This window comes from Manis javanica, chromosome 16 (genome assembly GCF_040802235.1).
Source record: "Manis javanica isolate MJ-LG chromosome 16, MJ_LKY, whole genome shotgun sequence".
Taxonomy (NCBI): Eukaryota; Metazoa; Chordata; class Mammalia; order Pholidota; family Manidae; genus Manis; species Manis javanica.
The window spans coordinates 31,739,710-31,757,447 of record NC_133171.1 but is presented as its reverse complement, the minus strand read 5'-3'; the positions used below and the strand labels follow the sequence as shown (position 1 = coordinate 31,757,447).

General features: G+C 35.3%; 1 protein-coding gene across 6 annotated transcripts in view; it reads left to right on the top strand.

Moving 5' to 3' along the window:
* PHF3 (PHD finger protein 3) overlaps positions 1-17,738 on the top strand; it is a 71,643-nt gene that overhangs the window by 36,156 nt on the left and 17,749 nt on the right. For 5 of the 6 annotated variants that reach the window (XM_036998365.2, XM_036998366.2, XM_036998367.2 and 2 more), the window contains 4 exons: positions 4,127-4,288; positions 7,510-9,289; positions 14,538-14,844; positions 17,034-17,217. In XM_036998365.2, the coding sequence (XP_036854260.2) occupies positions 4,147-4,288; positions 7,510-9,289; positions 14,538-14,844; positions 17,034-17,217 (2,413 nt within the window). In that variant the 5' untranslated portion in view covers positions 4,127-4,146. Of the gene's footprint in view, positions 1-4,126; positions 4,289-7,509; positions 9,290-9,374; positions 10,737-14,537; positions 14,845-17,033; positions 17,218-17,738 lie in introns of those variants that run through there. The other variant, XM_036998370.2, reaches the window with a different exon arrangement.

The following is a 17,738-nucleotide window of genomic DNA, read 5'->3' as shown; positions in this document are numbered from 1 at the left end:
GAAATCTCAGTGAAACATCTCACTGTGAAACATCTCACTTGGAAATCTCTGTGAAACATCTCAAGTGTAGTCTGAGGTATTGTAATTGTAGGTTGTTGATGTAGGAGGTTTTTGCATGATGTTGGGACTTCAAGGCGTCGCTAACCTCCCAAGTTAACTTTCTGGCACACACACGGTCAGATCTCCATTAATTTTCCCCTTCCCCCCCTCCCTTCCTGTTCCTTCATCTCCCTCTTTGTAAAGGTGACTTTCCCTACCACTCCTCCTTCCCCCATCCCCATTCTCCTCCCCGTTTGTCACTTACATAGAAGAACCATCTTTTGTCCCTTTAACTTCCTTTAGCTGATTGTCCCCTTTTCTGTCTTTCACCATTACATTTATTTAAAAAAAACTGCAGTTGTCATTCTTCACTCATTGTCATTTTAATCTCTTGCTGTCTGATCCTCTGCTGCTTTGTGTCCTGATAGTGGGTTTTTCTTCTTCCTTTGTTCGCTGAGACAGTTAACTTTCCTGATCCTGCTTCTGGGAAATTCTCCTTCCTCCTCCTTGTGAGGCTGTGCTTACCTAATGCTGCTCCTGTCTGTTCTTTATCTTCAGGTGTCAGTGTATCCAAAAAGTGAAGTCTATACCTCACTTCAAAATTAGTTCTTTCTAACTGCTCTTTCAGTTAATGGAAATGCTTTTCTCTCATTCATCAGAGTTACATTTTCCTGGCCCCTTCTTCCCCTTAATCCTTTTATTCGGCAAATATTTCTGGAGTACCTAACTGTATACCAGGTTGTTGTTATAGGTTCTGGAGTTTCAACAATGAATAAGAGACAAAGTCCCCAACCTGTAGAGTTTAAATTCTAGTGGATAATGTAGTTAGTTAATAGATTTTGAATCAGGTAGTGAAACGTTATAAAGGATGAAGTAAGTACACTAGAGTTAGTAGGCAGTGATGGGAGGGAGCATGAACCATTTTGGGTAAGATCCTTAGGAAAGGTATCTGTGATGAAGTGATACTTGAGTGAGACCTGAATGAAGCCGGAGGGTGAGCCATATGGATGTTTGGGAGAAAAGCACTCCAGGCAGAGAGAGTGTCAAGTACAAAGGTGCAGACATGGCATTAGGCTTTCCTGTGTTCAGGAGAGCCCAGTGTGGCTGGAGCAGAGTGAGTCGTAGATGGTAGGTGTTAAGTCGGAGAAGTTGGCTGGGGAAGATCTCAGGACCCTGTGACCCTGGCTAGGATTTGGAACATAAATAAATCTAAATGTGTTGGTAGTTTGGATGGTATTGACAGAAGAGTGGTAACATGATGTGATGTGACTTTATATTCTGAGAGGATCATAGTGATGACTTTGTGAAGAGTAAATCTTGTGTGTAATGACTGTGTGTTTTGGGGGTGGCAGTAGAGGAATCTGGGACACTATTGTAGTGTAGTCTTGAGAGGTGATTTAGATGGTGTAGAAAGTTTGCTGTGGAGGTGACAAATGGTCAGATGAGTGATACTTTGTAGATAGAGCTAGCAGGATATGCTGACCTCTTGGACGTAGGCTAAGAGGAGAGAGAGGAGCTGAGGATATTTGTAGAGTTTAAGCTTGAGTAATTGGGTGAATGGAGGTTCCATTTATTTACTAGGCCAGTTTTATTGAGGGGAGCAGCGATGGTGGAAGCAGTGTTTGTTTTCAGTATGTTAGGCTTTGAGATCTAGTGGATATGTCAGATCACATTCGTACAGAGGTCAAATGTAAGCTTGGGGCTGGACAGAATAACTTTGGGAGTTGGAGGACTGTAGATTGGACTGGATCAGATAACTTTAGGCAAGAGAGAATATAGATAAAGAAGAGAGATGGCAGGACTGAACCCTGAAATCCTCCAGCGTGTAGATATCATCTGCAAGAAGAGGAGGCTCTATCAAAGGATACTGAGAAGTGACTAGTGAGATAAGAGGATGTGTGATGTTCAGAAGCCAAGTAAGGAGAAAGGGAGTCTGGGAGCGGGGAGAGGTCAGCTGTGTCAGAGCTTCTAGGAAATGGAGTAAGATAAAAGCTAAATAATAATTGACCTTTGGATTTTACCTGCTAAGTTCTGTTGATTCTGTTTTGCAATATAGCCCTAAAATTCATAACATACCATTTCACTCCCCATCAGCAAACAGTCTTAATCAGGATTTAGTTACTTTTCTCCTGAACTGTTTTCTTCTTTTGATTGTTCCTCTCTCTCCTGATTACAATATACAAAGTACATGCTGACTGTAGAAAACAGAGAACGCAGAGACAGTATAATAATGACTTATTTTAAAAAACGCCCAAAATTCCTTATCCACTTTACCACTACAGATAATCACTGATAATACCCTGGTGCTTTTCCCCCCATCCATTTCTGTCTATGCATGTTTGTAATACATGTACTATATATATGCTTTTATGTAAAATTTTCATAAAAGAGACTACTTTTCAGTTATATAAATGACAAGTCTTAAATTTTGCTTTCATAAATGAACAGTGGAATATTAATCTAATGTTAAAAATTCTTTGAGAATGAGTGTGAATGTGTGACAATGTAAGTATTCCATCATGGTGGAATAGCCTTAATGGAACTCACCTTTTTCTCCCCTAATCATATCTTAAATGTGTCCTGATCAATTTTCCAGAAGTATATGCTTCTGTTAGCTTTTAGTGCATATCATAGTGGTTAAAAAGCGTTGACTTTATTTTTGAGAGTAATAAATGCACATAGCAGGAAATGTAGAAAATAAGAAAAATGTGTATTTTATAGAGTATTGTTATAATTTTCATCTACTTCCTGTGACACTTTTTTTGGTTTGTCTTAATGTACATACACACACTCATTTCATTTGTTGCTGATTAAAGATCATACTGTGTTTTCTAGCCGGTGTTTCTTTTTGTAATTTATTTTCTCTTCATAACTCATTGGTCAGTGTATAAGCAGTTTCACGATTCTGTTTGTTGTCAAAGTGCTCTTCAAAAAGATTGTATCATTTGAAAGTATATTTATAAAGAATTTGTTCTCTTTAAATTTTAGGATAGACCACTATCTTGAGCTATTTTAATTGAAGTTCTACTTGGATACAAAGATGAGGACTAGATAACTTCTAGAGGTTCCTTCTAACCCTAAGATGAAGATAATAACTAACATTTGTTTAGTACTCTAAAGCTTACAAAGTGAGTTCTCACACATCTTCTCACTTAGGCCTCACAACAGCCTGTGAGGTAGGTAGGACAGGTATTGTTATACTCATTTTGGAGATAAAGAAACTTAGAGAGCTTAAGTGACTTGGTCAAATTTTAGTTAAGTGTTTTAGCAAGGATTTGAGTCCAGGCTTTCTGATCTAAAAATTTGCATTTTTTAAATGAGATTTCATACACTTATACATCCAAAATTGCTGTATGTCAGCTAGTTAAGTGACATTCATTGTATATAGAAATAAACCCATTGATGATCTAAATACAGTTTTATATTTTCTTTGGTATCCCCCAGTCCTTTTCCATATCTCCCCCACCTCTCCACCTCTCCGTTAAGTGAATGAATATTTGTCTTTTGACTTGGAGAAGGTCATTATGTATGTAGCTATATTAAACACCTCCCATTTTTCCTGGCATTTTGCAGGGCAGGGGAGGCTTACATTATGTTTTTCATTTCTGTGTGTGTGTGTGTGCATGTTTTCCTATCATTCCAAAGTATATTTACATTATTTACATTCACACATGTAGCGTAAAGACTTTAAGTAATAGAATTACAGTTAGAACTAGAATCTTTTGGTACTAGCATGACCCTAGAATCACAAGTTTTTTAGGGTATTAGACTCTTTTGTGCCACTTTGGGATAACTGAATACTCCAGGTATAGTTGCTTTTAAGGTTGACAAAGGTACCGTGAATGATAGGGAGAGTGATAGTGTAGGTCAAAACAAGAAAGATTATAGCTAATACTCTCTTTGACTAGTTACCTCATAAGGTAGAAGTTTGTGAAACTGAATCGGCAACTTGGTAGTGACAGTGTCACGTATTAGGAATTTTCATGACTGCGTAGTACTGCATTAAACTGTCTCACAATGTTTGTACTGCCTTAAATAATGCCCCAGTGTTTTAAAACATTTTTTTTATTTTTTTGTTTTTTTCTAGTTGTTGGCCTTGATGATATTATGGATGAAGGAGTTGTTAAAGAAAGTGGCAATGATACCATTGATGAAGAAGAACTGATTTTACCTAACAGGAATTTGAGGGACAAAGTAGAAGAAAATTCAGTGAGATCACCAAGAAAATCACCTCGTTTAATGGCACAAGGTAATCCTTCCAAAGAGATCTAGCTAGAAAACCAAAGGTGTAAGGACAGGTGAGATTTCAAGGTGAAATTTCTTGGTTTATTTCATTTGTAATTCCCCTCTTTATTTTCTTACCACTTGCTTTCTGGAACTTCTTTTATTCAACTGTTAGATAACAGGGACTAGTCTTTCCATTTTCTTTATCTTCCCTACTTGTTTTTTTCCTTTACTTGCTGGAATTTTCTCATTTTTACCTTCCAACTTTTCCATCAAATTCTACATAATCTAATTTCTGAATGATCCTTTTTGCTTTGGGAATAATCCTTTTTGTAGCACTGCAGTCCTGTTGGATGGACACAGTATCTTCTGTGGTGTTTTGTAGGGTGCTTACAAGTGTTTTTTTGTTTTTAATCTCCTTTTCATAGTTTCTCTACGTTCTTGGGTTTATTTTTTTTGGCTTCTATGTTTCATGTCAGGGACTTAATTGCTTGCTTATATTTTAGAGTAGGAAACTAAAACCATATGGAGCCTTTTAATTGTTGTGGGCTGGGTTTTGTCAGCTGGGAACGTCACTGTGGTGATCTGGCTGTGCTGTTTTTTGGAAGAATCTAGGTGTCAGAATTTATTTTCATAAGTTCATTAGGTTGCTAGCCTGCTATGAGAGCCCTTGAGGGAAGCTGACTCAGGAGACTGAGCTTCAGTATACAGTAGGCCCTCAAACAACATGGGTGTGACCTGCACAGATACACTTATATGTGTATTTTTTTCAATAAATACTATACAGTAATATAAATGTATTTTATATTCTCTTAAATTTTTCTTAACATTTTCTTATCTCTAGCTTTATTGTAAGATACAATATATATAATTCATATCACATACAGACTGTTAATCAGTGATTTATGTTATTAGTAAGACTTCTGGTCAATAGTAGGGTATTAAGTTTTTTGAGGGTCAAAGTTAATGCAGATTTTTGACTACATGAAGGGTCAGTGCTTCTAACCCCCATGTTGTGCAAGGGTCAACTGCATACAAATTCACTTAATCATAAATTTCAGTGTACTTCACTGCCACTATTGTTTGTGCTTGGTGTTCTTTAGTCTAGAAACTCTGTTTTATATTCTGCAGAGAATTAGCCTCCAGTCCTGAATTAGGACCAGTGAAGGCAGTTGCCCAACAGATAGAATAGCAGAGAGGGAGCTAGGGATCTCACTGGTTCTTAACAGCTTTCAACTCATCCTTATTTTAACTACCTGCCTTTATCCCCACTGGGGTCACCAGTGCCTAAGGCCTTGGAGGTATTACTGGTGTTGGTTCTTGCCAACACTGCCAGCTAAGTGTTTGTCTCTCTTTGGATCTCCTGATAAGTTACTTCTTGGTTATTTCCTGCTTGAATTCCAAAATTACCACTTTTTTCTCCTCTTCCTTTCCTTTTAGATTTATGCATTTTGTATAGCTTTAGCGTGGGATTTTAAGAAGTGGATTAACTTAGATGTATGTATTTATATTCTCCTTGATTGGTATTTTTAAATAGTTTTTAAAATAAGTTGTTTGTTATATACTTGTGGCTTTGAGAAATGAAAAGGAAATGAACATTGTAGACAAATAATGAGAATGTTTAGGTAAACAGCTACGCTTTGAAATTCAGGCAGTTTACAATTAGAGGAGAAAAAGTGACTTTATCCTTTGCTCAATAAATCAGTTACTGTTGGAAAATAATTTTTTTATCTGAACACCTCCACAGTTGAATATACTATTCAGTTGTCATTTGTAGCAACCACTTGGGTAAGGGGTGTTAAAAGTTCTTGATGTATTTTATTTTAGGGCACATGAGTGAAGTAGGGCTGTAAGTTATTACAAGTTATCTTTACAGCTATAAAAATCATCTAAATGCTGATAACAAATGATTAACATTTTAGTTACTTAAAAATATTACATATCTGAGCATGTGATAAACAGTTAATAATCTTCTAAGTAAGTTTTAAAAGTTGTTGAGTACTAACACAGTTGCAGTTCTTGGGGGATCACAAAGGTCTCTAAGGTGAGGGTGACCGTATGATTTGTTGTCCAAGTGTCTCCCAAGGGACACTTGGGAGAGTGAAAACGTGTGCTATTAATAATTATGTCAGGACTAAACATCACCCAGTACTGCTAAAGACAAATGAGGACATATGATCCCTTCTTTAAGAGTCTCACAGTTTAGTGATAGATGACAAATAAGGAAATGTTCTAAATATTGGTGCACAGTAGGGTTTTACACTGATAGGAAGGGGCTTCTTTTCTCTGTTTTGGGTTGGTAGTGTTGAGCTTTATGCAGAGTTGGTTTAGAGGTACTGGATGTACATAGACTTGGAAATGGCTTCTATTTTTTATTTTGGTTTCTGGGTTGTTTTTCTACTTAGTGAATTATTCAGCTCTCTTCCCAGTTTCTTTTTACCTGGAGGATGTATCCAGATAGGGAAAGGAGGAAAAACTCACTTAGAGGATACTTTGTTAGTATTGTTAAAGGTGGGAAGCATTATTAAGTTATTTTCATACTTTCCTCACTTTCCTTTATGATACGTTTTCTTGGCTTAAATCTTTTTAATTGTAATTTCTCCATTTGTTGATCTGTATCTGATACGCTAGTGTATATACTTCATTTGTTCTCTTAGGAATAGCTTGAATGTTAAAATGATGATGTAAGTGGAACACCTTCTTAAAGGAATTAAGAGTTTTTTTGAGGCTGTGTTTTGAAACTCATACAGATCCTGTTTATGATAGATGGTTTAGTGTATTTAGTTTATTGACACCTGAATTTGGTTTTATATGTTTAAAAGTGTTTAAAACTTTAAGACAGTCTTGCTTAAGATGGGTGTTAATGTAAAGGGAAGCTTATTTAACTTCTCTTACTCCCAGCTTTCTTCTTATAGAAAAGAAACTGATGAAAACATTTCTGTCTTATGTAGTAAAGTTTAGTATCAGTCTGAATTTTATGGAGGGTTCTTCCCACCAGAATTTAAAGAACTGAGTAAGTATAAAATTTAACGTGTATGTGTATACATGCATATATATGTGCATGTGTATATGTATACATATGTATAATATTACCATCATGACTAATTGTTTAGTACATTCTTGTTGAGTGAGCAAATAAATTTTATAGCTCAGAATAAAGAAGTGATAGAGTCTAAATTGCATTGACATAAAAGCACATGGCAAAATAGCTAAGTTATTTTTATTTTATTTTTTCCCTTGTGATAGAACAAGTAAGAAGTTTGCGACAAAGCACTATTGCCAAGCGTTCAAATGCAGCACCTTTAAATAGCACAAAAAAAGCATCTGGGAAGACTGTATCTGCCCCTAAAGCAGGGGTGAAACAACCAGAGAGGTGTCAGATTAAAGAAGCTTGTGCATCACCGAAACCTGAGCACCATAAAGAGAGAAGGAGCAGCCGACATACTGGACAAATTGAAGCAGTGCCAGAAGTATCAGTGTCTCCAAGTCATTCTTCAGTGTCACCTTGTCTTGAAATGAAGGATGATGAAGCTGGGTTAGAGTCTAAGCAGAAGTGTACTAATCAGGGAGAAGCAAATGTGCCATCTCCTGAAATAAACTGTCCACTCCTTTCAGAGACTTGTGTTAGTATTGAAGAAAAGAAAAATGAAACTTTAATGGAATGTAAAACCGAGACTGTTGGTAGCCCATTGTTAAAGTTTTCAGATAAAGGAGAACATGAAGAGAATGATTCTGTTTCAGATAAAATGGATGAGATTGTTGTTGAAGAAGTGAGGGTAAAGGGAAAAGCTGAACAGGAATCAGAGGAGATAGTAAACTTATCTCATGGAGATGACCAAATTCCTGGGGACCCTGGATCTGCTGATTTCTCTCGTGGTGTTGCCTGCACAAATGAGACAGAAAGGAACCTTGTAGGTTTGTCCAGTTCTGTGGACGAAGTAAATGAATGTAATTTGGAATTGAAGAATACCATGGAAGTTGCTGATGAAGCTAAGAACTCCCTTCAGAGAAATGAAATAGAACCGTTGGGTTATTGTAAAAACACAGAGTCTTACGATAAACAGTTGGAGAGCAGTGAATTTAATAAATCGAACTTAGATATGGTTGATACCAGTACTTTTGAATCAGAAAGTGATATTTTAGAAAATGCTGTTTGTGATGCAGCTGACCAAAATTCAGAACAGCTGAATATTCTTGGAAGTATTAAAACGGAGTCTCATGAAACAGCAAACCTTCAGGATGATAGGAACAGCAGAGCAAGTAGTGTTTCTTGCTTAGAGTCAAAAAACATAAAATCCAAACATACAAAACCTGTAATTCATTCTAAGCAAAACGTGACCGCAGATACTCTGAAAAAAATGGTTGCAGTAAAGCGTGAATTAATGCGTAACAAAACTAAAGTTAATGTCAAAAGTGTAAAACGAAATGCTAATGAGCCAGAATCTCAGCAAAATTTTCATAGGCCAGTCAAAGTGAGAAAGAAAGTTGGTAAAGATTCAAAGTTTCAGAGTTGCAATTCTGGGGTGAAATCTATGAAAAATCAAGCTCATGCTGTAGTGAAGAAAACATCACAGGATCAAAATTTAGTACAGATTTCCAAACCCTTATTAACTCATTCTTTGAGCGATAAGTCTCAAGGTCACCCTGGTTGCTCAAAAGAACCTCATCATCCTGCACAAACTGGACATTTGTTACATTCCAGCCAGAAACAGTGCCATAAGCCCCAGCCGCTGACTCCAGCAATGAAAACCAATAGTCACATGAAGGAAGAGCTTGACCACTCAGGTAGCATAGAGCATGTTAAGGAGGAGGAGAAACTGAAACTAAAAAAACCCGAGAAAAGCCTACAGCCCCGCCAAAGAAGAAGCAGCAAAAGTTTTTCTTTGGATGAGCCACCATTGTTCATTCCAGACAACATAGCTACCGTAAAAAGAGAAGGCTCAGATCATAGCTCTTCATTCGAAAGCAAATATATATGGACTCCCAGCAAGCAGTGTGGGTTTTGCAAAAAACCACATGGCAACAGGTGTGTGTATGTGTGTGTGTATGTGTGTGTGTATGTGTGTGTGTGTGTATGTGATACATACACTAATTTAGAGAAACTGCTTTTTTAGGATGCGATTAGTGTGGGAGCTTTTTTATAGAAAATTATTTAACATACAAAGACTTTTGTAGAAACAAAAAAATCCCTCATCAATACTGGATAAATGATAGGAAGATGGAGTCACTCACTCAATTTATAAATATATCATCCTACAACATTTTAAACAACATAACCTGACCAACAGCTGGTATATATGGAAATATTTTGTCATTGTAACCTGTGAGTGTAATTTAGTCCTTGTATCTGAAAAAAGCTTTCTGCTAATCAGAAAACTGTTACACTGCTTTGGAGTCTGTAAGTTACTTGGCTTGAGAAGTAGTAGTAATAAAATGTGAAGGTGATAATGGAAATCCTATTTTTCTTTTGAAGACTTTTTTAAATTTATTTTTTTGTAAAATGAAGCATACTTAACTATGACGATATCACCACTTCCTAACTCTCAAACTTGACCTTGGAATGAAATGATACTAAAACAACTGTTAACATTACCCAGGTGAATTTTGAATGTACCATGGAATGGAGTGAAAACCTGTATTTCTTTTTTGAATGTTGTAGTGATTTGGAGGATTTCTTGTGAATTTTGATCTTGCCCTTTGGCATTCCTTTTTTAGGATTCAGTGTTACATTCATTGTTTTATAACACTACCCCTTCCCCATTATTTTTCTAAATTTGCTGGCTTTTTAAGAAAAGGAAAACAAGATGAAATGGAGTTGCAGCTACAAGATTATCCTGTTCAAGTGTTCAGATGGCTGTTGGAGCTTCTATCAACATTGATACGATAAAACATAATTTGCACATTGTAGTGTTACCCTTATTCATGAAAGTAATTCACGAAAGTAATGTTAGAATTGCTTTTCCCAATACTGCAGATTACATAAAAGTGAAACTCTTTAGGGAGGGACAGTTTGTTGTAATACATTATTTTGATGTGGGGCTTGGTGGTTGGGTCGAGTGGGTGGGAGTTCTTGGGACTATATAAAATAAGTTGTATTGCAAAGGATGATTTAATTCATGATTCAGCAGATAGCCTATTTTTAGTGGCAGTGGTTACTTTATAACAACATTCCAGTTTTTAAAAAGTGTGTCTTGAAGAAGTCTTCCATTTGCCCTCACATGTATATACTCTTCATGCTTTTTTATCTGAAACACGGTATTCAAATACTCTGAAGTGGATCTGTTAAATTTTCAGGCCTAAGAGAATTAAGAGCTGGAAGGTGCTTCTAAGTATTTTTTTAAGCCAGAGCTTTTCTCTTTGCCAGAATCTTATGAATCATCTGCTGTCATGTGGTCAAAGTCTTGGAATAGGAATCTTAAAAGTGAATGAGTTGCTAAAATGAAACTGGCATGGAGTTGGAAGCAATGTTTTAAGTATGTTATAATATAGCATTTTTGTAGATAAACTGTTCTGATGGCCCAAGTTTGCCCAAGCTGTTTAATAATGACTCACTTGATGAACATCAGTGGTTATTTTCCTAAAGACTAATCTGATGCTGCCTACTGGATCTACTCTATAAAACCTGGAGTTTCTCTGCCCTAGTCTGGAAAATGACTCAGAATATGAGATGTGTAGGGAGTTTGAGTTTACCCAATGTACTTTACATGAATGATCTATGACAACATTGGAAACAATCAGTTTTGGAAGCAACATTCACATTACCTCAATTTTGTGAATAAAGAAGCCTAAGTAATTGTTTTTTTCTTTACCTGTCAACTAGACTTCACTACTACTTTGATATATTGTGCTTGTATTCATTGGGCTCCTATTTTAATCCATGTGTAAGAATACAAATTTATTAAGAGTATATCTGGAAATAACTTTCTTCCATCTCTTTGATCTCATGCACTAGCCACATTGAAAGCTGTTAGTTAATACAACATTTTGTAGCACTTGGGACAGTCTTGCTTCTGTAAAGACTAACTCTTAAGCATTTTACATATATTGCAACTGAGTTAGTTTCCTGGATATACTTACAGTTGGAAATTATATTTTTGAAAATTCATTTGTTCATGGCATGGCCAAATATTTGACCATAAGCAACTTCTATACCTATTCTAAAGATTTGGTATCTGAATTTCAACAAAAACTGGTAGGCATTTTGGAAGGAAGAGACCTTAGTCTTTTCATATTACCTACTTGGTAGCCTAGTATTTCCCTACCTTTCCCAAAGACAATGGTGTCCTCTAGTTTATATGACACTTTCTTGTCCTGTTGGGGCAGGCTAGTATATTGGGTGAAATTAAAAAACAAATTCCCTTAGCAAAGTGGATTCTTGGCTTTTATACATTCACTAGAAACCTTTTTCTCAGTAGTAAAGTTTTTCCTGGATAAATGATTGTTTTTCTTAGGATTTTACAAGTTCGATAGCAAGTATTTTTCTCTGCAGATTAGATTGTTAGTGTCAAAAACAGTCATGTTTATGTGGAATAGGAGCCTTTCATCTTAGAAAAGGGTGAGTACATACACTTTCATAGTAATATGATCTAGGTTGTCACCTGAAGGGAAACATTTACAAGAACTGAAGGCCCATCTCTGAACAATTCCATTGTAAATTTTGACACCAGTGTGCTAAGAATGGGCTGTTGGCACTGTGGTTTACTTTGAAGAAACTTGAAAATAAGGTATTTTGGCTTATGCTTAAAGATAGGCATTAAGGTTAGAATTTCAAATTAGTTTTTAATTACAGTAGTTCTAGTTTAGTTTAAACTTACATGTGTGTACACAGAAGAGTAGGAGACACGACATAAATATTTCTGAACTCTTAACTGATTAATGCTGACTTGGTGCAGTTAATCCAGAGCTACAGATCACAACATTGATTTTTTTAAGTGAAATATTTTAACATCTAGGTTAGTCTTTAAGTGATTTTGCCTAACGGTAATCAGAAATCTAAAGGATGGAGCAGAAAATGGGAAAAAAATTGTTAGCTGTGTGATCCATACTTCCTCCCCATTCCCCATGTTTTTAAACATGAGTCATAATATGAAAGGGAAAAAACATTGTTTTTTTGTAAAAAGTACAGTTCATAAAGTTCACATTACTAGTTTTAGGCATAAAAATCTATTTTTACATTTTGGATAATTCTCACTTTGGAGTGAATTATGTTTTCCTCTCTGATGTGTATATTTTATATACACCTAAACTATTAAGATAACAGCTGTAGATGACGCTAGAGATTTGCTTTGCAGAGCTGCCTCTCAAGTTTGAGGAAACATTTCCAAAATAGACTTGAAATAATTACTAAATAAATTTCATGAGCATAAAATGACTGACTCTTCTCTGGTTAAATAAAACAAGATTCTTAATAGGTGCTTTGTAATTTGATACTAAGATGTGGCTTTGGGGCAAAAGCATAGCTGTGGTCATACTGTTAAGTTAAACCAGAGCTTTGGCTGAAACTATTTCAGACATAGAAGAAATCATAGCACCACTCTGGCAGTGGAAGTACAAGGAAATCATTATCTTCAGTATTTCAAACACATTCATATTAGTCACTTTCAAGAAGTAGCAGTTCTTGGGAGTCTGCAACTTGAAGTAGAACATTGAAGCACCTGCATTTTTCAGACCTTTTCTGTTGGCTGGAAGATCTGTATAATTGAAACATGGGCCTGTTTAAAATCTCCCCAAACCTGAAGAAACCATTTCTGTCTTGCAAACAAATAACGAGATTGAAAGTTTTCTTACTGGACTGATGAATCCAACATTTTTTTTTCTTTTGTCTACATATAAGGCATGAGGGATCCCTCCCCCACCCCCAAACCAAATGAATCATTGGGGAAGTTACTCACCTGATAAAGCTAGCACAGGATAGCAGTAGTAGGGTGATGAATGGTGAATTAGAAGCAGGAGGAAGTAAATTTCCATAAAGCACAGCAGTAGTTTGGTACCCAATGTAAAGTCACGAGGAAGAAGAGTGTGCTACTCTTGAGGAATTAGTATTTGGATTGACTTTCAGAACACCCTGTAAGGCTTGAAACTCAGTGTTCTGATTTTTATAGTTCTGTCATTAAAACGACATCTGGTATAGTTAGAGACAGCTGGCCATATCACACAGTGTATTTACCTTTAACATCTTCCTATTGGACCAGAGGTTTTCAAAGGAGTCTTGACCCTTGGTGGTGCCACTATAATCAAAATCACAGAGTTTAAACCATTAAAGAATCCTTTTAATCCTCAATCTTTTTAATCTTTGAAACATACCATGAATTACTTAACTGGTGAAGAAAGGAAAATGTCAAACATGATTAACAATGGGTTGAAAAGCATGTAAACAAGATACTTCCTCAAATTGCTATTAGTACAACTGATTTGCCCTTGTATTCAAAAAGAAATTCCAGATACTAAGTTAGAAAAGAATGTTTTATAGGGTCATAAATCCCATGTCCCTGGACTTTTACATTGGGTACTGAAGTTATTTCTTAGGTAAAGTGCAGCAAAGAAAAAATCGTATGAGAAGATTGTTTCAAAATTTAAATTCAGCCTGTATATTAATATCATAATGTTAAGATGTGATAGTGCTCTTGATGTGGGAAAACAAGTTTATTATCTAAAGCATATGGTTGGTAGTAAGGAATTCCACACTCAAAGTTACTTAAAATTCTTGAGCTGTATCTCTGGCATCATGAGCCAGAGTATTTTGAACTCTTAGTTAATTAAGGTGGTTAGTAAAACAATTTGAGAAGCTCCATTATGTTAGTTTTTGAATTGCATTTTTGTTGCTATCTGATTTTAAACTTGTTATTTAAAATGATCAGTTGGATAAGTTCTCCAGTTTTATATATGATTACAGGTCTGTGTAGTAAATTTAATTGTAACTGATGGGTTGTTTGATCAAATTACAGATCTTACTGCCTTTCTCAGTGGAGAAATACTGTTATTCTATACTTTGTTATACAGTATGCTGACAAAAGTCAGTTGTCTTACTTCACTCTTAATGGGGTTTTTCCCCAGTAATATTCATCTAGAGGGGAAATACTTTCTAAAAGTTCTATTTTCATTGAATGTTCTTTTCTTTGAAAACTTGCTTCACATTGAACTGATACACTGGGTAAAGGTGGAAAACATGCAAAATATCAGCAAAATATTAAAACATTTCATGTAGACTTGCTTTTGACATTAGTTGTTAAGAAAGTGTATGAAATCAAAGTTTTATTTTTTTTTTTCCCTTCCAGGTTTATGGTTGGCTGTGGGAGATGTGATGACTGGTTTCATGGTGATTGTGTTGGGTTAAGTCTTTCTCAAGCACAACAAATGGGAGAGGAAGACAAAGAATATGTGTGTGTGAAATGCTGTGCTGAAGAAGATAAAAGGACTGAAATAGATTCAGATATTTTGGAAAACCAGTCTAAAGTTGAAGTCCATTGTGAAGATAAAACAATGGAATATGAAAAGCTTGGGTTATCAAAGCACACACCAACAAATGACAAAACCAAATATATGGAAGATACAGTGAAGCACAGGGTCAAAATTTCAAAACGGGTGAGCTTTTCAACATACTCTGAGAACTTTCTGTGGACCATGAGAATGAAATTTCTCTTTAGGTTTCACTGTTCTAGTGTATATTTTCCAATTTATTTTTCCATAACAATGAGTAGATTTTTGTCTAAAATATTCTGACACTTGGTGAGCCCAGGTAGTGATGTCTTCAGTATATACAGGTCTTACGGTCTTTTTGCTGTTTCTAGTCTCTAGTCTGGTGCTTTGGATTTTCTGTGCTAGGATGTGTGATCTGTAAGTGTAAATTATACTTGTTGATAAGTTTTTAAAAAAGCTCCTGTCTGTAAATATCAATCCTTAAACCACATTTGGCATTATTACCTTCAAGTGGAAGAGTTATTTTCTCTCTATAAGGAAAAGTAATCTTAATTCTTTGACCGTTGATCCATTATTTGCTTGGAACTCTCACCGCATAATTTTCTCTAAAATAAGGGTCCTTAAAAGGTGGACTCCTAAAAAGTTGTCAGTCTTCCCTCATTTTACTGTCTGAAAGTACTTTCTAAATAGGAATATCAAGATTCTTGATTACAGAAGAAATGTATGGAGGACACAGTACTTTATCTGATTAATTTTTCTTTATTTTCATTGTTTACTTTTTTATTAGCTGTAATTTCTCTAATCATTGTTATTCTTATAGATAGTGCCAGGAACAAAACATAGTGGCAACAAATATTTATGGGTAGTCAAGGATAATAATCAAAAAGGCAAGGACTATGATTGTAGACTTGGAAAGAACCTTGAAAATCTTTTAGTCCAGCCACTTAGGTTCAAGAGCATAAGCATGTGTTCTTCATAAGCATGTTTCTGCATTATTTATGAATTTAGTTCTTTCAGACACTTCTTATGTGGCAAATCTGGATTCAACTCTAGTTTGCTAAATCCTTGTAACAGCCAGCATTTTCTGTCTTCCAAGACTTTCTGAGAAAAGTTTTATATGTACTTTGAGAATGAGATTATTTCCTTCTGACATTTGCTATTGCCTTTTCTTTTGACTTGATTAGCACCAGACTAACTGATAGTATAGAACTGAGAGTTCCATTGAGAACAGTTTATAGCATACCTTTGGAAAGCCTCTGTTAATCATTAACTACTAATTTGCAGTTCTTGTGTACAGTTTCCTGGCCATTTAGAAATATTTAGCTAATTGTTTTGTCACTTAGTTGAGTTGTCTCTGTCTTGTCAAAAAAGACATTATAAAATATTAGCATTGTAAATTGCTTTGAGAAACCCCTCTAATCTAGTCTCTGTTGGAATTGAGGTTTGTCTGATTTTGTAAATGCATGTGCCAGATTGATTATAGCTTTCTTTTCTTTTTGATGATAAACTATTGATTCTTATTTGAAATTGTCTAATGGTAGTTTATGGAATCTGCTTTTTTATATATCACTTCTTATCGCTAGATTTTAGGTTTAAACCATTTATTGAGGTCCTAAATATGTTCCTTCTTTTAAGTAAGTCTAGTTGAGGAGGTAGAAAATAAACAAGCAAATACAAAATTAGAAGATTTCTAGTCTAGAGAAAATCAGTTTTTTATAGGTACTGTCTTAAAACCTATGGTTATATGTCTATACACAGTTTTCTGTTTTTCAAACACTAGTATGATATGATTAATTACTCCCAAGGGTCTCAGAATTCTGGTTTCATTAGTAGTTTTTTGTGGAGTGAGAGTAGCAGGTTTATCCTACTTTACGGAAATTAAAAATGCCAGTAAGTGCACTGAGGATTTAATTGATACATTTATTATAGATGAATGTGGCTTCATTTGCTATAGAAAATAGTGAAAAATACAGATACTAATTACTGCACAATTTCTCCCTCCTTTTTCCATACCTATAGCCACCTAATAGAACTGCTGTTTTCTCTCAAATATCGGGAACATGATTAAGTATTTATATTTAGTTCTCCTTTTATGTGTTCTGCAGAAAACAGGCACTTAACAAATGGATTTTGACTGTAAGGGTGAATTTCCTTTTGCTAATAATTGAGTTATTTTTATACATCTTAAAAACTTGAGACAGTTACTAGGCTAGAGAATGAGTATGTTTGATATCTTAATAGGTTGTAATACCAATTAGGTTTAATTTTTTTATCCACATATGCTTGAGGCTTGCTTATATTTAAAGATAGTTTAGTAGTTTTCATTGTAATGAATTAAATACTATTTTTTCTAGGAATCCGGTGAAGGCAAAAACTCATCAGACTGTAGAGATAGTGAAATAAAAAAATGGCAGCTAGCTCCTCTTCGAAAGATGGGACAACCAATTTTACCTCGGAGATCTTCAGAAGAAAAAAGTGAAAAAATGCCAAAAGAGTCTACAACTATTATTTGCACAGGAGAAAAAGCTTCAAAGCCAGGTAGTAAGATTAATAAAAATTATTATATATGAATAAATTTATATTTTAGTTCATATACTATCAGTTAGGATATTTAGGGAAATTTAAAATTTTTTAACAGTTTAATGGCCATAAATATAGTCTGGGTGATTGGTCTTTCTTGAAATTAAAAACTATCGCTCTAAATTCTGGGAAAGTACTAGTAAACTTAAGGTAAGGCCAGTGCCTTCATGGCACTTAAATACATGGGAGAAGACAGATAATAAGTAGACAAATAAGAGAACAGTATGCTTAGGTACTGTGAGAGAAAAAGTAGAGTACTTGGATACAGTCATAGTCAAGGATAATGGCGGGAGTTTGTGTTTAGATCGAATGGAGGCGGTAACTTGTGATGTTGGATTTGAAGGGCTGTGAAGATGTTTTGGAGGACGTAGGTTGGGGACATAGTCAGGTTGGAGGCTTTGATGGAGAAACAAGCTTGGCGTTTGAGGAGCAAGAAAACCACTGCTGAGTAATTAGAAGGTAATAGGGGAGGGATAGAA